The sequence below is a fragment of the Monodelphis domestica genome, chromosome 2 (genome assembly GCF_027887165.1).
Source record: "Monodelphis domestica isolate mMonDom1 chromosome 2, mMonDom1.pri, whole genome shotgun sequence".
Classification (NCBI taxonomy): Eukaryota; Metazoa; Chordata; class Mammalia; order Didelphimorphia; family Didelphidae; genus Monodelphis; species Monodelphis domestica.
In genome coordinates, this window is record NC_077228.1 from 202,905,910 (window position 1) to 202,928,960 (window position 23,051).

Here is a 23,051-nt window from a genome sequence, read left to right on the forward strand (position 1 = left end):
CCCTGCTGGGAAGGGAAGGGGTGCAGGGCAAGTAAATTAACAGCTAGGACTAGTTCAATGGACAATAGGGCATCTCTTCTTCCCCTTCTCCCTGGCTCTGCAGGCTAGGCCAGAAGATAGCAAAGGAGGATGGGAGAAAACTAGAGGGCAAAAAAACCCCAGAAGGATCACGGAAGAAAAAAGAATGTAGATAGATGTATCATGGATGCAAATCTTTGCAAATGAGATGCACAGAGTGAAGCAACTCAGGGCTACTTGGCCCTCTCCATTTCATTTGCTTGAGTTATATAAGCAGTATTTATATATAATGAACTTCTTTCTACCATTTGTAATAAATAAGTCTGTTTATTCTCTCTTTACTCAAGTCTCTTGTATGTTTCTCTTCCTCCTCCTCCTCTCAGGAGGGCCCTCCCAGGGAAGGGAGCACTGAAAAGGGATTAGGGGGCACTAATTTCCAGGGCCTCCTAGAAAGGGACATCCCTCCCTCCCCGATACACTGGGATGGGGGATCACAGTGGTTTAGGGGCCAGCTGGTGTTGGCATTACAGCAGGAAAGATGAGTTGAGACACTGAAGGACTAGCTGGGCCCTCAAGTTCAGGTAAGAATGTGGAGTGGGATGAGGTCTGAGGCCCCAAACATGGACACCAGGGAGAGGTTGGTTTTTCCCTTCTCTCTGGGGTTTCCTATTATTTCCTATGGGATAAAAGGGCTATCCTATGGGAAGGTAGGGGGGGAAATTAAATGACCCTAGAAATTCCAAGACAGCATTTTTTGTTTTTTTTTTCCTTAAAGGGGAATTTTACAAAGATGACTTCTGTACTGCTCCAAACTCCTAAATTAGGGGGTCATGGTATCCCCTCACAAAACTGAAGGATGGAGCATGGAAATCAGCATAGGAGATAAAAATCTGACAATTTCTAAGACTGGAATATGGGATTTCTCCCCAGTTTAAGAAAAGGGACCTTCATAACGTGAAGGAGAAATAGGGACCATCCACAACAATCCCACTACACAGACTCCAAAATTTCTCCTCTGGAGCAAAAGAACTCATCCCTCTCTGAAAGAGAGGCCCAAGTCTTCAGACGTTGGTATCTCATACACATATGATCAGTGTGACATGGGCAGAAGAAGCTCCATTCTTCAGGCTACATTCTTACCCAGCTTTCTCAATCCTACTCTTCCCAGGTCCCCCAGGCCTCCCATGTCTACCCTTCTAGTAGGACTCCCAGAGCCAGGTCCTGTCAGCTAGTGCCCAGATTGCCTGGAGGGATTCAGGAGAAAAGACTGAACCCTTGAGGAGACACCAAGGAATATTTGAACCCAGATCATGAGGTTGACTTGCCCTTCTTGATTTTTCCAAGTTCTTGGAGACCTTCAGCAGAAATCATAGAGGAAGTCTAGCTTTCCCTTCTCAAGGCCAAGATCTTCCCACCCATCCCAATACCCCCACATTGAAGGTTGAAGAAGGGCAGTGCTAAGGGGTCTGGGAGATACAATAGGGGAGTCTTCGGCAGTGAGTTGCTGTGTTCTTGGGGGAGGGCAGGAGAGATAGGGAGAGAGGCTAAGCCCTGGGAATCTTTCCCAATACATATTCCATTCTGTTCTCCAGGAACTTCCAGAAAGAGGACAGTGCCCACTTTCCACCCTGGGCCCTGGCTTCATTCATGTGCTTCAATCTTCCCCAGGCTTTGGAGGTAGCACCAGGCAGAACTAGCTCCTAGGCAGGTCTGGACAAAATGGCCAGCTCATTTAGATGGTGACACAATAATTCTCCCATCCCTGGATCCCAGGATTAAGTGACTAGTCAGTAGGAAGGGCACTCGGGTAGGGGCAGATCTGCTAACCCTGAGGAGAAAAGGTGACTAAATAGAGGTGGTGGTGCCCACCTAAGTGTCAGCTTTTCTCATTTATGGACTGATGGGCACCTTGGGGGGGGGGCTTCTCCCCTTCCCCCACCCTCCTAAGCACAGTTTGGTCCCTTAGAGAGGGGAGGGGAGGGCACCAGGTTGGCTGATAGCTAACAGGCATAGGAGAGGTGGGCAGCACCTGGGCACCAAAGTGCCCCATGAACATACCCTCCCTGACAGTGTCTTCTTCAGAGCTGAAGCTAGCTTTTACTGCCCACCTGGCTTTTTATCCCAAGGAATGGACACAGCTTCCCAAGGGAGCTGGGCGAAGGGACATGGGAACCTCTGCAAAGGATGCCCAAGGACAGCTCAGAGCAAAGGATGAGGTCTGAGTGACTAAGGATTGTGGAATGAGGATGTGAATCCCTGTGCCAGAGACGGGTGGATGGGCAGCAGGGTTAATATACCCAGCTGACAGGCACCCACTGGGGTTCTGTTCGCAGCTTCTCCATTGCAGTCTGAAGCTCTCGGAAGGTCCTCTCAAGGTTGTCATTCACCAGCGTGAGATCAAAGTAGTGCCCATACCCTCTCTGGATCCGACTGCTCTCTTCCACTGTCCGCTTCAAGTCTGCCTCCTGCCAGGCCCAGGGAAGCCACTGAGTCAGGTGTGCCCATCCCATCCTGTTCCTCCCTCCCAGGGATGGGAACCCCAACAATCCCCCCAATATTCCCCATTGATAACCTCTGAGAGAAAGTTCCAGGGCAGTTGTGTTTGTTAATCCTTCTATTCTGGGCCTTTCCTCTGTGGCACTAATCAAAGTGGTCACCAATTCTCTGAGATAAGGAAAGATGATCTCTAAGGCAGGGACATCCCTACCTAGGTCCCCTCATTGATCACCAGTAGCATCATAACTCACCTTTATACAGTACTTTATGTTTCTTTGGTTTTTTTTTTAACCCTTATTTTCTGTCAGAGTCGATACTAAGTATTGATTCCAAGGCAGAAGAGCAATAAAGGCTAGGAAATGGGGTTCAAGTGACTTGCCCAGGGCCACACAGCTAGGAAGTGTCTGAGTCCAGATTTGAACCCAGGACCTCCTGCCTCCAGGCCTGACTCTCTATCCACTGAACCACCTAACTGCCTCAGCCCTTTAAGTTTTACAAAACACTGTCCAGACATGAACTCAATTGAACCTCACCACAACTTTCTGAGGTAGGTGCTATTGTTAGCCCTATTTTACAGATGAGAAAACTGAGGAGTCAAGGAAGTTAAGGGTTTGGGTCAAGATCACACAGCTAGCAATTATCTGAGTTAAGACTGGAGCTCAGGTCTTTCTGTCCAAATTCAGAGCTCTTCTCACAACATGAATTCAGGCTATGCCAAGCAAACCTTCATCCCTCAGCCCTAACAGACTGAGTCCTTATCGTGACATCTAGGCTGATAATCACCCACCCTGGGCTACATTCCCCAGAGAGCTTGGCAACCCCAAGAGTGCCCACTTATCCCTGCCTAGTAGTGACCTTCCCACCCTAATCATGTTTCCAAAGGAGTCCAAGGTGCCTCAAGGGTTCCAGGGGACCCATGACTTTGCTACCAGAAATCAAGCCTGTGCCCGCCAGTAGAAGAGAGCCTGAAGTTTGAGGGCAAAGCAGGAGCTGGCCAGCTGGAGTGGAGCAGAATTTTAATTAAAGAAATCTCCTCTCTGTAACCCTGCCCTCTTTTCCTTCCCTCTCTCTGTCATATTCATCCTTGCCCTTCCTTCCCTCCACTGCTGTTCCATAAGCTGAACTTGGATCTTTCTCTCACTCCCTTATTGATGCTCCTTGGAATGGAGAAGGAGACAAGCAAGCCTTGGGAAGGAAACCAGAGGGATTCCTGCACAGCCTGCCATGAGGACCAACAGGAAAGCCTCACTGATGTTCCTCGTCCCATGTTCAAAGCACTCTAGCCCAGAGGCACTGTCTGTCCCCTTCTGCACCTCTGCTCCCCAGAAAGCCCCACAAAGCCACTCGCTACCCTCAGAGGCAACATCCAGTATCTGGGGAACCCCAGCTTTGGAGCACCGAAGGGTCGGAGGTTTTGGAATTGGAAGAAACCTGGGACAGGTTGTTTAGTTCAACTATCTCCTCTCTCTACTCTCTTTCTGTTGGTGACCTCATCACTTTCAGGGGGTGGGTTCTATTTCATCTTTATGCAAATTGTTCTCAGGTCAGAGAGACAGAGACAGAGAGAAAGAAACTTGGAGAGATATCTAGATCTAGACCTAGGCAGAAACATATCAACAGACAGATGGGTAGAGAGTTTCTATACACAGATAGATGAATGGATGAATGGACAGAGATGGATTCTCTTGATGGATTGTAGGTAGATACATAGATAGATAGACTCAATAGACAGATAGAGACAGACAGACAGACAGATAAATAGATAGACAGACAGACAGATAGATAATAGAGAGATAGAAAGATGGATAGAGGGATGATAGATAGATGGATGGATGGGTAGGTGAATGGATAAACAGACAGACAGGTAGATAGATGGATAGAGGGGTGATAGATAGATGGATGGATGAATGGATGGATGGATGGATGGATGGATGGGTGGGTGGGTGGGTGGGTGGGTGGGTGGGTGGACAGACAGACAGACAGACAGATAGATAATGTAAATAAATGGATAGATAGATAGATAGATAGATAGATAGATAGATAGATAGATAGATAGTTAGATAGATCTTTCAATAGAGCTCCAGCCTCACATCTACTGTCTAGAAGACATTTCAAAGTGGGTATCCCTCACGGGCATCTCAAGCTCAACATGTCCCAAACAAAGCCCTGCATCCCCCTCCCAATATGATCTACCCTTAATATTATCCTCAAACCTTCTCTTTATTTCACCTCACATACTGTCTCTTTTACTCCCTACAACATCTCTTACATTCATTCTCATTTTTCTACTCACAGTCACCATCCTAGTCCAGTCCTTCATCACCTCTCACCTGGATTATTGTAATGGCCTCCTAATTGTTTTCACTTCAGATCTCTCCCCTTCAATCTTTCCTTCATTCAGCCACCAAAAGTACAGGTCTGACCATCTTGGCTAGGTGACTTAGTGGTTAGAGCACTGGGCCTGGTGACAGAAAGACTCTCTTTCTGAGTTCAAATCCAGCTTCAGATACTTACTAGCTGTGTAACTTCTGAACAAGTCACTTAACACTATGTGTCTCAGTTTCCTCATCTGGAAAATTAGCTGGAGAAGGCAATGGCACACCACTCTAGCATCTTTGCCAAGAAAACACAAATAGGGTCACAAAGAATTAGACACAACTGAAAAATGACTGAACAACAAATTCCCCTACTCAAAGTTCGTTGGCTCCCTATTATTTCCAGGATCAAATATTCATAAACTCCTCTGCTTAGCATTTAAGACCCTTTACAACAGTGATCCAAGCTATTTTTCCCAATCTGATTATACATTAGTCCCTTTCTCACACTCCATGATCGTGCTAAATTGGCCTCCTCTCTGTTACTCTCACATGACCCTCCATCTCCATGTCTCTGCCCTGGCTGCCCGCCATGCCTGGAATGTAGAGATCCCTGCCTCTCTTCTATCTCCTCACTTCCATTAAAGTCTCAGCTCAAATCTCTTTCTGCAGGAGGCTTTTCCTACACTGCCTCAGCAGCCAGTGTCTCCCTCCAAAATTATCTTGTATCGACTTTATACTTACATTTGAACACGTTTCTCCTAGCTAGATTGTAACCTCTTTGAGGGCAATCACTGTTATTTCATTTTCATCTTTGTATCCCCAGCACCTACCACAGTTGCTGGAATATAGTGGGTACTTCAGTAACTCTTGTCCCTACATCGCTTACAGCATTGTCTTATATTCCCTCTATTTATTCATGTATCTCAGGTAATGTTCTGCAACGTGCTTGAAGACAGGAATTGGGCTTAATTCACCTATTTAGGCCCCATTGGGCCAACCATAAAGCTGTTGCTTAATAAATGTTTGACAAATGATTAAATGAATAAACATCTGCTCAGAATTCCTTGGGCACCCCTGACCTGCCATCCAACCCCTCTCCCCTACTAGTTATTGTATCCCTTTTTCCCATGAGCACTTTCTGTTCCCCTCCCATTGGATCAGCCCATCTATCCCATCCTTGTACTTGCTTCTTCCCCACACTGTACCATCTTTCTACTTCCCTTCTAGGTCCCCCTCACCGTGAGTTGCTTGGTGGCCACCCCACTCTCTAGGGCAGCCCGGTTCATGGCACGCAGTGTCTCAAAGTCAGGAGCCTCAATGAAAACCACATATGGGACAAACTCTGCAGTTCTTAGCACCTTCACAGCCTGAGGAGAAGAAAAGCATTCAATGTCATCGCTTTAATTTTTATTCTCCACTCCAATATCATATCCCTCATCCCAGAGGGATCTTGATGGCACCCTCCTGCTAGGGTTTGAATGAAATATGAACTGGGAGATGGGCTCTGCAGCTGTAGAAGGCAAAGGTTTCAAAATCAGGGTTCCCAGGTATAGGAGTAAATTATGTAAGGTTACAGAAGGTCCCTGGAAGATGGGGTATTGCCTGTGGTCAAGGAAAACATTAGAATTGTATGGAATAGGGCAGCTAGTGGCTAAGTGGATAGAGTACCAGGCCCAGAGTTGGGAGGACCTGGATTCAAATTTGGCCTCAGATACTTCAGAACTGTATGAACTCAGATCACTTAACTGATTGCCTAGCCCTTATCATTTACCTTACAGATTCTAAGACAGAAGGTAAGGGTTTGTTTGCTTGTTTTTTTAAGAAGAAATATATAAAGTCAAAGTAGAGTTTACTCCCAGGGAAGGGGGACCTAGGTATTTCAGAGAATTTATCAAGAAAAGAAGGGGAGAGAGAGTCATGAGAAGAGTTATGTAGAGATTGGGGAGGCAGAAAGGTAGACTGGGGCTAGCAATGGAGCAGGGGAGATGGTCATAAATCATACACTGAACATTAACATACAAAGAATTGTGGTTACATTTTGTTTTTTAACACTTACCTCCTGTTTTAGAATCAATTCTAAGTTCTAAGGGAGAAGAACAGTAAGGGCTAGGTAATTGGGGTTAAGTGACTTGTCCAGGGTCACATAACTAGGAAGTGTCTGAGGACATACTTAAACTGAAGAGTCTCATGAAGAGAGTCTTTTTGACTCCAAGCCTGGCTCTCTAACCACTGAGGCATATCCCTTCCGCTAGAATTATAGATTTAAGGACAAAAAAGACCCTAGAGGTTACCTAGTCTAATTTCCTCATTTTATAAATTATGAAACTAGAGCCCAAAGGTGCTAAGAGATTTCCCTAAAGTCATGTGACTAGGAAGTAGTCAGGCTGGAATTCAACCTCATGGGCCCCAGGAATGGCAGCTTTAGGTAGAGTTACAGGAAATTCCTGGGGGTTAAGGTGTTTGGGGAATAAGGAATATGATCGGGAAAAGGCTAGGTGTTACATAGTGTCAGAGAGGGTTCTTGAGGATTGGGCTATTACCTAGAAAGGGTCCTTTGAGGATGGGGATATGTCCTGCAATCAGGGAAGTGACCAGCCTGGAGCAGAGGAGAGGGAGTGGGTTACCTGGGGATTGACATCCAACACGCACACCTTGCCAGCACTGAGCACGTTTCGGATGGAATCAATTCGAGTGCCGTACAGGTTTCCTTCATATTCCCCATGCTCAAGGTAGCGGCCAGCACGAATGTCTGCTTCCATCTCTGCCCGAGTCACAAAACTATAGCCTTGGCCTTCCCGCTCGGTGTCCTTAGGCCGACGAGATGTGTCTGTCAAGAAGGAAAAAGTGAGAAGCATGTTTGAACACACACTGAGGCAGCTAGAAGCCATAGTCCATGGAGTGCTGAACTTGGAGACAGGAAGACCTGAGTTCAAATTCTAGCTCAGACCCTTACTGGCTGGGTGATCCTAAATAAGTCATTTAACTGCTCTCAGCCTGTTTCCTCTTCTGCAAAATGGAAATTATAATTCACCTACCTTCCAAGGGAAGATATTGAACCAAACTGGTAGCATAATCCCTCCATGATCCTTATACTCAAAGTAGGGCTGCTCAGGACAACAGAAGGAATACCTAGGCTGCCTCTAAATGCTTGTTAGACTGGATTGAACTGAATCTCTTAGACACAGGGTCCACTTCAGTACCCAATTCAATTCAATCAACATTTCTCTGGGACATAGAGTTTGAGCTGGAAAATGGCTTGGAGACCAGCAAATCCAGTTCATTCATTTTACAGATAAGAAACCTGAAGTACAAACAGGTTAAATAACTTTCCTAGGTTGTTCAGTTTTTTTAGTCAGATCCAACTCTTCCTGACCCCATTTGGAGTTTTCTTGGCAAAGATTCTAGAGTGGTTTGCCATTTTCTTCTCCCGCTCATTTGAAAGATGAGGAAACTGAGGCAAACACGGTTAAGTGACTTGCCCAAGGTCACATAGATAGGAAGTGTCTGAGGCCAGATTTGAATTCAGAAAGATGGATCTTCCTGACTTCAGAGTGGCACTCTATCCACTGCACCACCTTGCTCCCCACACAAATGGATAGTCAGTAAAACCGCAGGTCCTGACCCTGTCCTTAATATGGTCTTCATTTTGTGCTAACAGAAGTATAGTGTCTCAAAATAAGGGAAGTCCTAGCTCCTCCCTGGCCGGACCCCATTTAGAATATCACATTGGGCTCTGGAGGAGACATTCTAGGAGAGACACCATGTGTTCAGGGGAGGACCATCTGGATGATGAGAAGACTTCTGGTTAAAAGAAGTGGAGATGTTTAACGTGGATGAGAGAAGACTTAGGAAAGACACGACAGCTATCTTTAGCTATCTGAAGCGATAGCATATGGAAGAAGAAACATTCTGCTTGCCCTCCGCAGGGCCCCAGGGTAGAAGTTAGAAGGGGAGAGATTGGGGTCAATATCGGGGAAAAGGCTTCCTAAAGGTGAGATGTCCCCATATGGAATAGGCTCCTTCATGCAGTAATGACTTCTGTCTTTGGAAATGGGGTGGCTGACGTGGGGGACTGGGGTGTGGTAGAAAAGATTCTTGCATGGCAGGGGGATGGGAGCAGATGATCTCTGACATCTCCTCTGACTGGAAATTGTCCACATGGCTTATCTCTTGTGCTGGACCACTAGTTCCTGGAGGCAGCTTGGAGGCCCGGTGGACAGAGCCCTGGGCCGGGAGTAAGGAAGGCTCAAGTTCCAATCTGGCTCTGGACACTTTCTAACTATGTGACTGGATGAGTCCCTTAACCACTGCCTGCCTCAGTTTCCCTAACTGTAAAAGAGTGATAATAATAGCACCTACTTCCTAGGGTCCTTATGAGGATAAAGTAAGATATCCATAAAGTGCTTTGCAAACCTTAGAGTGCTATAGAAATACTAGCTAATAGTTATTGTTGTTGTTATCATCATCATCATTATTATTATCATTATTTTTTTCAAAACCCTCACCTTCCATCTTGGAGTCAATACTGTGCATTAGTTCTAAGGCAGAAGAGTGGTAAGGGCTAGGCAATGGGGGTCAAGTGACTTGCCCAGGGTCACACAGCTAGGAAGTGTCTGAGACCAGATTTGAACCCAGGACCTCCTATCTCTGGGCCTGGTTCTCAATCCACTGAGCCACCCAGCTGCCCCCTATTATTATCAATATTATTAAAGGTAGGGTAGGGGCTAAGAAGGCTACATCACATACACCACCATCAATGCTGGGATATGGCACCCCACCTGATGGTGCAGTACTCCCTACCCACCAGCAGAGAGCACACACTCACCAAGCAATGAGAAAGCAACAAAACAGGCTGGCATTGAACAGCCCCAGAGGAGTTAGAGCTAGACAGGGCCTTCAAGATCATGGAGTCCAAGTCTGCCATTTTACAGATGGGGAAACCAAGGCCCAGGAGTGACTGGCTCTCGGTCACACAGACAGCAAGTAGCAAAGCAGGCATTCTATCCCAAACACACCTGACTCCAGTCTTTCAATAATCATCATCATCATTTTGATCATTAGTATTTTTTCTTTTTTCTTTTTTTTTAACCCTTACCTTCCATCTTAGACTCAATTCTCTGTATTGGTTCCAAGGTAGAAGAGTGGTAAGGGTTAAGGGACTTGTCCAGGGTCACACAGCTAGGAAGTATCTGAGTCCAGATTTGAATCTAGAACCTCCTGTCTCTAGGCCTGGCTCTCAATCCACTGAGCTACCCAGCTGCCCCCCCTGATAATTATAATAAAATGGAGTGCTGAATAGAATAATAATCAATAGTCATATATGATCTATTACATATAAATATATTCTATATTATTGTGTTATACATTATGTCATATATTGTATGTATTACATCTAATTTTTATATGTGTGTGAATATAGAGATATACATATATATATATATGGGCAGCTAGGAGGTGCAATGGATAGAGCACTGGGTTTGAGGTAAATCTGGCCTTAGACACTTACTAGTTGTGTGACCCTGGGCAAGTCACTTCACCCTGTGTGCCTCAGTTTCTTCATCTGTAAAATGAGCTGGAGAAGGAAATGGCAAACTAGTTCAGGATCTTTGCCAAGAAAACCCCAAATGGGGCCATGAAAAGTCGGGCACACCTAAACAGCAACAAAAGCATGTATGTGTGTATGTTTGTTTTAAGGCTTTTAAAGCACTTTCCTAGAATTATTTGATTTTAAGCTGAGAACTAAGTGGGGAAAAGGAGGCAGACAGAAATTAAGCAGTTGCCTGGGGTCCCACAGCTAATAAATGTTGGGGGTCAGGATTTAAACTCAATCCTTCCTGGATTCAGGTCCAAGGATCTACTTCCTGCCCCCATCTCACAGATCACCTCAGTTTCTAGACATTAACCCATGTGACCGTAAATCCATGTTGATGTCTTCTAATTTCTTCTCTAGGCACTCCAGCTGCCCTGGTTCATAGAGCTCACCCTGCCTCCTCTCCTTCCTCTCCTTTGTTACTCCACTTTCCCTTTCCATCTGTGACTCCATCCTCCAAGTAGGATTATCCCTGGAGGGAGGAGGACCTAGGCTGGCCCTAAGTGCTGATTAGATGGCCTGGGCTCCTCAGATACAGTGCCCACTCTAATTCAATCAACATCTCCTAAGACTAGAGATTTAGAGTTGGGAGGGACTTTTAGGGATCAACCCCTCCATTTTACAGATGAAGAAACTGATGAGGCCCCCAAAAGTTAAGTGACTTGCCCAGGATCACATAACTAGTAAGTATATAAGGTGAGATTTGAATCCATCTTCCTGACTTCTGGTCCAGCTCCTCTTTCCCTCACCTTCTACTGGCAAGATACTGATCTGGGGGCTGAGGAAGAAAAGATAAGCCAATGCCCCAGGGATTAATAACCGAGCCTGGTGCCCTCTCTTGAGTACACTGCCCACTCTAGGCTCAACTCACAGGGCACTGTGGTGCCATAGCGATCTTGGTCCCACATGATGAGCTTGTTCTTCAGGCTACGTCGTCCCACACCCTGTGCCCCGATCAGCACTAGGGTTTTCCGACGGAAAGGGGGCATCCGGGCCACTTCCTCATAGATCAGAAGCTCATGCCGATCAAACTCTGTGAGTGCAAAGGACAAAGGCATTGCTCATCAGGCCAGCATGGGTCCAGCAGGGCCAAAGAAGGAAGTGGGCAGGGTCATAGGGTAATATTCAGGGTGGTATATAGGGCCAAGTGATCATGTGTCTGGAGGTAGAAGATGCCCAAGAAGAAACCTTGAGGTTAGTGCCTGGGGGCAAGGTGAAGAGTGTCTAAGGAACACTATGGTTTCCCACAGCACCAAAGGAGAGGACACTAAGGATAGGGCAAAGGAAAAGATGGGCAGTGCCCGGGCATGAGGACACTGACCTGCATTCTTGGTGGTGAGATACATCATTCTCTTCTTCTTCTTGCCTGAAATGCTGCCACACAGGGCACCTGGCATTAGGAAGAGGGGAGATGGATAAACTTGGGAGTTCTCTCATCACACTCCAAAGTTGGCAAGATTTTACCCAAAAAGTTCATACCTGAGGTTGGTGTCATCTCCAGGTCCCTCTTGACAAAGGCCTTCCGTTTCTCTTCCAGCAGCTGGCTAGGGATAAGCCCGGCACTGCCCCCCTCTACATGGCATGCCTGAAACACCCACCCATGCCCACTAGGCATATGAACGTTGGCATCTTCCCCACTCCTCTCCATTTTCCCTCCCAGCCAGCTTGCTTCTGATATCCTCCCTCAGGAAGAGACCAGTTTCAATGGGGATGTTCATGCTTTCTCCTTTCCCACAAGCAGTGACATCCCACTTGCTCAACTAGATTAAGGTGGACCAGCTGGGGGCTGATGGGGTATGGGGTGTGAGGCATCCCTAGGGTGGAGAGGCTGGCACCCAGGGGCAACAAGCTCTGATGTGGGCAGTGCCCTGAGGGCACTCACTTGCCACCAATTAGCATCATCCTGATTCACAATCTGGAGCAGGTCCCCAGCACAAAAGCGTAGACCAGCTTCCTTGCAGGGGATCAGGCTATCCCGGGCTGGTTCATAGTCAAAGTGGCATTTGACAAACACCTGGGGGGCAGAGGTGGTAGGCACAGTATCAATAAGGACATCCACGAGTGGGAGGGTCCCTTACCTCCAGGAGACCCCAGGACTTGAGTCAAGTGCCATCCCCTACCCTCTAACATCCCAGAAAGGACACAGACAGCCGCACACACACACCAGCCCTTGCCCTTTTAAGAAGGGATGGCACTGCCTCTGCCAGCTCTGCCAACCACTGCCAGGCTCCTTTCATTGCCCAGAACAAAGGGCGGTGCATTAGTTCGGTCTTTGTGAGTCCCTCCCATTTATGGGCAGGGTTATGAACTCTTCTTTATCTCCCTCTGGACACTCTAGTGAGAGAAGGAGAAGGTAATGCCCACCCAAAGATGGGTCCCTCATTCTTCCTCTTCTGCCCACTAGGCTTAGCTTGTGAAATAACACTTCTTAATATATAATAACAATATATTATTATATATTATATATATATTAATAATAAAATAACACTTTCTAGGTTCTAACAAAGCCCATGGGCTGCTGGGCTGCTGGGCGGCAGCCAGACCTGGGGAGGGCAAGGGGGAGGTCCTGGCTGCTTGGTCTTCCTGCATATCCTCAGTGCCAGAAAGAGAAACATTCCACACAGGCTTCTGTGTACACATGTCACACATATAAACACTCCTATATGTATACAAGGAAATCCACATGTCTGCAAGGGAGCTCACATCTGTGCCAGGATGCACACATTACAAGGATGCATGACTATGTATACATACAAACATACAAGCCACACACATCAACACATACAAGGAAATACCTGAGTCTATGGGTGTGTCCACACACTTAAAAGGATGCACACACAAATAGAAAATTTTGTAAAAGATAACTGACATTTCTAGACAATTTAAGGTTTTGAAAAATACTTGGCATCCCCAATTTTGTCTGGTGTCCAACACTCTCCTTCAGAAGTGGGCACTATTTGAATTATGCCCATTTTACAGATAAGTAAAGCTCACCAGTTAGCTATGTGCCAGAGAAGCCTCTCCTCACACCAAATCCAGTTTCTTTCCTCTACATCCCATTTATCTCAGCATATGCACATACCCCCATGCCACACACATACCTGTGCTGGTATGGATACACATGCTACATGCCTAGGCTCTGGTCAGGGCTGCTAGTCTCCCCAAGAACAGAGATGTGTATACACCACACAAATGCTTGCAGCCAGAACACTCATGCTTGCATACATAGGTCACACCTCACCTCCAACACACACACACAGATTGGGGGAGGGAAAAGAGTACACACAAAGCCCCTCTCAGAATGGCCACCGTTCTGAGGCAATTGAGTGTTGAGGGAAAGGGTGCAGGGAGGGAGAGAGGGGGACAGGGACCAGACATGGAGGTAGAAGTGCCCATGGGACACCCACCTGTCGAGGCAAGTGGGGCTCCTGGTAACTGGGCAGGATCTTGAGGATGACGCTTCCACTGGCACTTCGGAGTAACTCCTGCAGCCCCCGGGGGTCACTGCCCACAGGCTGCCCATTCACCTCCTTGATGACATCCCCCACGTGCAGCAGGCCCTGCTGGGCCACCATGCCCCCATGCAGGATTCGGGCAATTACCAGCTCTCCACCCTCCACTCGGAATGTCACACCCTGGGCAAAGCAGTAGGAAGAGGACAGTGGGTTAAGCGGTAGTGCTAGGTCTGTGCACCCTGATGCACCCAGCCTTGTCCCAGAACATGGCACTCCCATCCCCAGCCTGGGAAGATTGGCTTCCCTACTTAGCTCAACCCTAAGGTCCTGGCCCTCAGTTCCCTAGCTCCCCTTTCTCCTCTCCCTTCTTCTCCTCCTCTCTCTCCCCCTCCTCCTCCTCCTCCTCCTTCTTCTCTCCCTCTCCTTCCTCCTCCTTTCCTTCCTTTTCCTTCTTCCTTCCCTTCCTCTCCTTCCTCTTCCTTCCCTTCCTCTCCTTCCTCTTCCTATTCCTTCTCCTCCTCCTCTTCCTCCTCCCCCTCCCCCTATTTCTCACTCCTTCTCCTTTCCCAATTCCTTTCTCCTCCTCCTCCTCTTTTTCCTTCCTCTTTTTCCTTCTCTTCTTCCTCCCTTCTCCCCCACTTCCTCCCCATTTCAGCTCTCCCCCTCTCCCTGGGCTGGAAGCCAAAGTTGATACCACCCCACCACCCACCACCCTTCTCTTCTTCCTTTCTCCTATTGCTCTGCCTGGCTGAAGTAATTAAGAAAGCAGCATTAACTGGGAGGAGAAAATAATCATTATGATTAATAGTAATAAAAACAAAAGTAATGAAGCTTATAAAGCCATTCAAAGTTTTCTCAGCATTTTACATGATCTCTTTTGATCCTCAAAGCTCAGCCCAAATGGTGCCATCCCAGGATCCCCCCAGCTGCTGGTGACTCCCCACCCCCAAAGTTGCCTTGCATGTAATTATGTCGTATATATTTAGATGCACTCCTCCTCTCCCCTGACTGACTTTCTTTTCTTTTCAAAAACCCTCACCTTCCATTTTAGAATCAAGACTGTGCACTGGTTCCAAGGCAGAAGAGCAGGAAGGGCTAGGTAATGGGGGTTAAGTAACTTGCCCAGGGTCACACAACTGGGAAGCATCTGAGGCCAGATTTGAACCTAGGACCTCCCATCTCTGGGCCTGGCTCTCCATCCACTGAGCCACCCAGCTGCCTCCACTGATTTATTTTCATGTGTTGAATATCATTGTTGTTCAGTTGTGTCTAACTCTGAAACCCCGTTTGAGGTTTTCTTGGCAAAGACATTAGAGTAGTTGGCCATTTCCTTCTCCATTGGATTAAGGCAGATGGAGGTTAAGTGACTTGCCCAGATTCACACAGCTAGTGAGTGTCGGAGGGAGGAGAAGTACCTTGTTCATAATCACCCAACTAGACACTGTCAGAGGCAGAATTGGGACCCAGATCTCAAACGATGTCAGGTCCAGTCCTCTTTCCATTATAACATACTGGTTTCCTCCTGCCTCCCTTTACTTGGCTGGCTAAGGGCCCTGGAGCAGACATCTGTTCCCGGGTGCTGGACTTTAAACACTCCTAACTTGTGATGCCCCACTTCCCTCACTAGCCTTTTCCCAACTGCCTTTATCTCGAGCATTCTCAAAGCCCTTCCCAATCTTCCCAGTGGTCTGTTCTGTTGTCCCACCCCAGGCATGGCTTGTACTCCCAATGAGCCTTCACCCTCTTTCCTTTACCTCCTACCCCAGAGCCCTCACCAAGTGCTCTCCTGCAGTCTTTCGGATGCCCACCATTCGTACAGCATCTGGGGGAACAGGCTGGTTGTTGAACATGGGGTCCAGGCCAGGGCTGGGAGGTGGAGTCTCATAGCTCTTGGATGCCACTGAGTCATGTGTCTCCAGGAGGGACTGGGGAAATGGAGAAGGCAAGAAGCATTACCACTCAGCTTTCCCCTGCCCTGGAGGCCTTCCCATCAAATCCACAGATGCCACCTCACTATCAGAACTCATTGTCCCAAGACCTCTCTCCTAAATGAGTTGTCTTCTCCTCACCCAACCTTCCCTCCTCTATCTGGTGCCTCTCCTTTGGAATCCTGCCAGACCCTGACCAGATCGCCTCCATCTGAGCAGATCCCCGTCATCAAATCTATTCAAGAAGCTCTTTCCAGGTGTCTTGTCCTTCCCACCTCGGAAAGCCTCCCTTCATTCACCCAGATCCAACCATTTCTCGGTCCAAGCCCTAACCAGGGCAACATTCTACCAGCTTCTATCCCAAGCACAGCTGGCAGAGCTATGCTCAAATTCTTTTGCACAGAAAGTGATCTCCCCCACTAAAGAGGTATGGAAAAGCAAGAGGGCCTAAAACTTCTAGAAAGTTCCTTTGACATTCATTGGGTATTCTTTACTCTCCTGTTCTCCTGCCTGGTGCCCCCACCTGGAAATGGGGCTCCTGGAGGATATGGGCGAGTTCAGCAGCCGTGCTACTCTGCTCAGCCAGCTCAGCCAGGTCCCTAAGGATCTCCTGAACCAGCTCCAGGTTATTGTCCCGAACTGCCTCCAGTTTGGTCTCTTCTAGGCGTTCATGGGCCTGGTGGGAGAGAGGAGGCAAGAAAGAACCTAGATTATCCTCTGCCACCACCCCATCAGAGGTCCCTGGTGAGATCAGACCCTTACAGGGATCCATCCCTTCCACAGCTCCTCTTACTCGGCATTTGGAGCACCCCCAAGCAGCTACCCAGCATAGGTTGGCAGAACCGACCTCCTCATAGGCACACACTCCCATGTTCACACATTCACCCGTACAAACTCACATGCTCACAGCTGCCCATTTTCCCTTTCCTCTCACCCTGGCTAGCAATTTCTTTTCTTAGCTGACACTCAAATCAGGACAAGGAGAATCTCGTGACACATTCAATTACTCCCCTGTGTCTTCTAGGGATCACCATGAAGCTCTGGTCATCCATATCCAAGTCTTTTTTTTTTTTAACTTTAACCTTCTATCTTAGTATCAATTCTAAGACAGAAGAGCAGAAAGAGCTAAACAACTGCCCAGGATCACATAGCTAGGAAGGGTCTGAGGTCACATTTGAACCCAGGTCCTTCCAACCACCGTGCTACCTAGATGCCCCAAGAAGTCTTAAAAGTTTGTAAACCATGCCCATTCCAGACATCTCAGCTGGCGATTTGGGATTTATTATACAATTGTACTATATTGTGTAATGTGCAAAATATAATACAATATATTTATTATACAACTAATTGTATAATGTGCTGGTCTAAGCCTAGTTTCTGCCAGACTGCTTTCCATTTTTCCCAGTATTTCTTTTCAATTAGAGAATTCTTTCCTAAGTATGTATTTTGCATTTTCAAGTTTATCAAACACTAGATTACAGAGGTTCATTGTTTCGGATTGTCCCTTGTCTTGTCCGGGTCATTGTATAGTAGCAATAACAGTGGATGTTTACACAGGACTTTACTATTTATAAAGCATTCCAAGCACCTTTGGGAGCCAAAGTTTTGGATCATGAAAACCCTTTGGAGTGGGTTTTCAATCATTTTTGACTGTTTGTGACCCCCTGGTTTTCTTAGCAAAGAATCTGGAGTGGTTTGCCATTTCCTTCTCGATTTCATTCGACTGAGGTAAGCAGGGTGATGTGATGTGACTTGCCTAGGGGCACACAGTTAGTGTGAGTAAAACTCTTCCATAGCAAAGTATCTGTCCAGAGTTCTCTACAGTGCAGAGCAGTGTGATTGGAAGAATGCCTAGATTGCAAGTCTGGAAATTTTACTAAATGGTTTCTTTTTCTTTCTTCCTTTTTTTTTTAAGTTTATTTTTGCTCCTTGATATCCTGGCAACTCTAATCTGTGAGAAAGCATGGTGTGATTTATTTTTTTTTAAGCAGCAGGAAAGATTCAGAAAGCCTGGGGTTCCAGTTCTAGCATATACTCATTAGCATTAACATGTGACCCAAATGGAATTAATTCATCCCCTCCAAACCTCAGTTTTCAGATCTTTAAATGAAGATTTACCAATCTCTATTACAGTGGGTAGGGCAGCTAAATAGATAGGAGACAGCACTCTAGGCTTAGAGTCAGGAAAACTTGTCTTCCTGAGTTCAAATCCAGTCTCAAACACTTCCTAGCTATGTGTCCCTGGGCAAGTCACTTAATCCCACTTGCCTCAGTTTCCTCATCTGTCTGTCAGATGAGCTGGAGAAGGAAATGGTAAATCACTCCATTATTTTTGCCAAGAAAACCCCAAATAGGGTCACAGGAAAGATAAGACTGAAAAACAACAAATTACAGTGGGTGCCCAATGCCTACCTCAGAGGGTAATTAGTCTTTCCAGGTGCTCTAAATCTATAGAAGGGATTATTAATATTATCAGAGAAGGGACAGGGAATAGACGTGTGATTTCAATGGTAGAGAGAATGCCAGGTGAGGAAACTGATGCTGTTTCCCAATACAGCTGGCCACCTTCTCTGCAACGTGTAGTTGAGAGTCACTCAGAGAAGTTGGGGGAAACAGGAGACAGAAACCTGGCCCCAGAGCCAGGCAGACGTGACTTTCAATCCCATCTCAGCTACTAGCTGTATGACCCAAGGCTAGCAAGTCACTAGCTATAAAACCCTAGACAAATCTCTGGGCTCGTCTATAAAATGGGGGTGCATTTTACAACACAGGGTTTTATGAGTATCAAATGAAAAAACATAACTGAAGATTTTATTGTTCAGTCATTTCAGTTGTGTCCAAATCTTCATGACCCCATTTCTTGGCAGAGATACTTGAGTGGTTTGTCATTTTCTTGTTCAGATCCTTTGACAGATGAAGAAATGAGGCAAATGAGGTTAAGTGACTTGCCCAGGGCCACACAGCTTGTAAGTGTTTGAAGCTAGATTTGAACTCAGGAAAAGGATCTTACTGTCTTCAAGGGCAGCATTCCTTCTACTCCATAGCTGCCCAACACAAAAAAACAAAAGGTCCACTGTGCCACCTAGCTGCCCAACATAAAAGACAAAGGCCTGGGCAAACTTTAAAGGGCAGTGTGAATGCTGGCTATTTTTATTATTATTAGAGCCCTAAAAGGTCAACTGACTTGACCTTTTATGACCTATGGGGTCATAGGGCTACTAGAGGAAAGGGGTGGGACTTGCATTCAGATCTTCCTGGTTCTGAGATGGGTTCTCTATCTGCTATGTGACTATGCACTGTCTCATTATCAGTGATGGAGAATAAATGAGGAAATGGATAAAGACATAGATAGTAGGCTCATAAAGTTAAGCTCGGAGGGTCAGTTAACACTCTAGAAATGGTGTCAGAATCCAAAAAGACTCTGGCAGGCTAGAGCATTAAGATGAATCTTATATATAAAAATAAGATTCAATAAGAATAAATGCAACTCAACTTTGGGAGTAGGGAGGGAAGAAGAGAGGGAGACAACACGAATCACATAATTTTGGAAAACATGTAAATTTTTTATTCAAACAAAATAAAGATAAAACTTTTTTTTAAAGAAGAACAAATGCAAAGTCTAATACTTGGGTTCAAAATATCAACCTCTAGTGTACAGGATGGGGGGAGGCATGGATAGATAAAAACTTGTCTGAAAAAGATCCAGGGAGTTAAATGGACCACAAGTTCAATCTGTGTTATCAGGGTGATGTGGCAGCTGAGTCAGTCAAGTCCCATCTTGAGCAGCAGAGCTTCCAGAAACAAGGAGGGCTCTCCACACTCTGCCCTAGTATGACCACACACAGAAAATTGTGTTCAGATCAGAGTGCCATATTTTAAGAAGGGAATTGATAACCTGGAGAGAATGCAAAAAGAGGCAGCCAGAATGGTGAAGGGACTTCAGTATCATGCGACATGAGGATCATCTGAAGAAATTGGGAATATCTGATCCAGGAAAGAGAAAACCCAGAAGGGACATGGTAGCTGTGTTCAAGTGCTGAAAGGGGCATTTGTGTAAGCAGGTGGTGGCACAGTGGGTAGAGCTTCCAGACTTGGAGGCTGGAAGACCTGCATTGAAATCCATCCTTAGACACTGGCTGTGTGACCCTGGGCAAGTCATTTCCCCCTGTCTGCCTCAGTTTCCTCATCTATAAAATGAACTGGGAAAGGAAATGGCAAACTGATCCAGTATCTTTGCCAAGAAACCACCATGAGGTCAAGAAGAGTCAGGCATGATTAGAAAAAGACTCAACAACCAAACGCTACCACGTGTAAGAGGTGTTAGACTTGTTTGGTTTGTGCCCAGAGAGCAAAGTCAGGAGCCATCAATAAAGCTATAAAAAGGGCAATTTTAGACTTGACATTAGAAAAACCATTAACCATTAGAGGCGTCCATCGAAAAGGGCAATGGGATGCTTTGAGAGGTGACAGGTTCCCCCTATCTGGAGATCTCCAAGCATTTGTCAGGTATATCATGGTAAGTGATTCTTTTTGCACACAACTTAGACTAGATTGCCTCTGAGGTCTCTTTCAATTCTAAAATACTGTACAATGCACGTCCTTCCCTTGTCCAGAGACGTGTAGGACTATGGGTGTAGAATGCTGCCCATACACTGATAGACTGGGTCCCTCTGACAATTGGTCTGCCTTAACTGTTTTTCCTTGTCATATGGGGTGGAAGGAAACTCGAAGAGGAAGGGTATATCTAGAAATAATTGTGACATAAAAAAATTGTCATTAAGTCATTTTTCAATCATGTCTTGACTCCTTGTGTCCTCTTTTGGGGTTTTCTTGGTGCATAAATAGAATCCACTCCCCAAGCTCCTCCTACCCCGCATCCCATTTTTCGTGTGTGAGGTGCAGGATGCAGAGCACTCTCTCGTCCTGAGTGGGGCGACTGCGTTGAGATGGAGGGCTGTGGTGGGTTTTGGCAGCTTTGCAGACTGTGCATGTCAACTTCCTGATTCAGCTTAGGGTGTTTTAGTTAGGTGATATTTTCTGTCTCCTTCCTACATTTCCCTCTTTTTACTTTATTTCCATTTTGATTAAAACTTAATTGTTAAGAGTTACTAACAGACTCATGACTTGAGAGTTAATTTTATAGATGGCGACTACAATCCTTTTTTAAAAATTAATATTATTACATTTAATATTTTACTTTCATTATTCCATTGGCAAAGATATCAGAGATGTTTTCTTTTTTCTTCTACAATTCATTTTATAGATGAGGAAACTGAGGTAAACAAGGTAAAGTGCCTTGCCCAGGATGACAGTTAATAAGTGTCTGAGGCTGGATTTGAACTCAGGTTTTCCTGACTCCAGGCCTGGAGCTCTATCTACTGTTCCACCAAATTTCCCATATAAAAAACAAGAGGCATCAATAACAATTTAAAATATATACATCCATAGGATCATAGATCTAGGGCTTAAAGGACTCTCAGAAGCCATTTAATTTAACCCCTTCAATTTACAGATGAGAAAATTGAGGCAGAAAGAGGTTAGGTAATATGCCAAAGGTTGTACAAAGTTGTAAGAGAGGGAGACAAAAATCTCCCCTCAATTGGGGGCAGCTGGATGGCTCAGTGAATTGACAGTCAGGCCTAGAGATGGGAGGTTCTAGATGCAAATGTGGCCTCAGACACTTCCCAGCTGTGTGACCCTGGGCAAGTCACTTCACCCCCATTGCCTAGCCCTTACCACTCTTCTGCCTTAGAACCAATACACAGTATTGACTCCAAGACAGAAGGTAAGGGTTTAAAAAAAAATCACCTCTCAAACAGACTCTATATTGCAGGGTCATAATTAATGTTTTAAAAGAAACTGAAAGCTTCTTCCAAGGGGCACACAGTAACAAAGAGCTAACATTTATGCAGCACTTCAAGGTTTGCAATGCACTTTACAAATATTATCTTATTTAACCCTTACAACCACCTTGAGAAGTAGATACTATTTTCATCCCCATTTTACAGATGAGGAAACTGAGGCAAACAGAGGTTACCGTGACTTTCCTGGGGTCACCTGGCTAGTAAGTATCTGAGGCTGGATTTGAATTCAGATCTTCTTGCCTCCAAGCCCAGCACTGGTCTCCTCTGGGTCACCCAGCTACCCCCGACTACAGAATTATAAGATTAGGTATCACTACCATGGGGTACTTCCACTTCATCTCATTCCTGCAGATTTCCAGGTCACTTTTCAAGCAGGCTCTAATTAATTTTCATGGCTAGGTTTTGGCTCAAAATGCCCTGACTGAGACTGACTATATTAAAAAATCCATATTGCTCCAAGTGCTCTGGGATAATTAAAAGTGACCACGAACAGATAGTGGCCTCTCCCTGGTCCATCTCACCTTTTCCAAGCTCAGACAAATCTCCACGGTTATCCATTTCCCAACCAGGCCTACTGCCAAGAACCAAGGCAGATGCCATCAGATTCCCCTGACCCAGCAACCTGTGTTCGTAGAGCCCCCTAGCCTGGAGAATCGCCCCCATTGTCTTTTCTTTTGCCCTGTGTCTCTGGAACTGTGCCCAAAGTTTCCTGGTATGTAATTCCAACCAGCAGGTATTCAAGAATAATTCTGGGAAATCGATGTCACTTTCTGTTTGGCACAGACACACTTGTAACCTTTAAGAGGCTCTCTGCACGCCAGCTGCTTCAGAAATCAGAGCAAAAGTCATTCAAGGTGCAGCAGGTTCATTCAATGGGGTGGCATCAATTATAGAGGTACAGGAAATAAACTTTGACACGCTACCCATTTCCATGCCTGGAAACGGTCTAATTCTGCTTATTTCTGAATTTTGCTCTCTCTGCTTTTTACAAGGCATCCCCAGAGGCCTATCTTGTATCAGATCTTTTTTTTTTTTTCTGGAAGGTTTGTAGGCCTTTGGCCAAATACATTGATGTTCTAACCTGTAGACCACAGACATACACACTTGCATCCCTACTTATTCATTCACATGCAACACTCTGGCACAATGACAACCCAATTGTTTTCGTGTTCCCCACCTTACTGCAACCAAAGAGGTCTTGCCCCCTTCAAGGGATTGCAGACCCATCAAAGAGTCTCTGAGAAGGCAGGAAGAGAATAGACACCCTGCTACCAGATCCTGGGGTGAGCTGCATGACTGTGCCACCCTAGGTGATGCCAGCTGTGCCTAGATAGAAGTCTGGAATGGACAGAGAGAGCTTGGTGCTCTCTGCAGAGAGACAC

General features: G+C 46.0%; 1 protein-coding gene across 3 annotated transcripts in view; it reads right to left on the reverse strand.

The window, feature by feature from the left end:
- Nucleotides 1-325: 325 nt before the first annotated feature.
- LOC130457234 (MAGUK p55 subfamily member 2-like) overlaps nucleotides 326-23,051 on the reverse strand; it is a 23,857-nt gene continuing 1,131 nt past the window's right edge. For 2 of the 3 annotated variants that reach the window (XM_056816907.1, XM_056816906.1), the window contains exons 2-11: nucleotides 16,329-16,481; nucleotides 15,653-15,802; nucleotides 13,830-14,057; nucleotides 12,305-12,436; nucleotides 11,902-12,007; nucleotides 11,744-11,812; nucleotides 11,294-11,455; nucleotides 7,457-7,659; nucleotides 6,071-6,199; nucleotides 326-2,483 (exon numbers count right to left, since the gene is read on the reverse strand). In XM_056816907.1, coding sequence (XP_056672885.1) covers nucleotides 2,307-2,483; nucleotides 6,071-6,199; nucleotides 7,457-7,659; nucleotides 11,294-11,455; nucleotides 11,744-11,812; nucleotides 11,902-12,007; nucleotides 12,305-12,436; nucleotides 13,830-14,057; nucleotides 15,653-15,802; nucleotides 16,329-16,481 — 1,509 coding nt within the window. In that variant the 3' untranslated portion in view covers nucleotides 326-2,306. The remainder of the gene's footprint in view (nucleotides 2,484-6,070; nucleotides 6,200-7,456; nucleotides 7,660-11,293; nucleotides 11,456-11,743; nucleotides 11,813-11,901; nucleotides 12,008-12,304; nucleotides 12,437-13,829; nucleotides 14,058-15,652; nucleotides 15,803-16,328; nucleotides 16,482-23,051) is intronic. The other variant, XM_056816908.1, reaches the window with a different exon arrangement.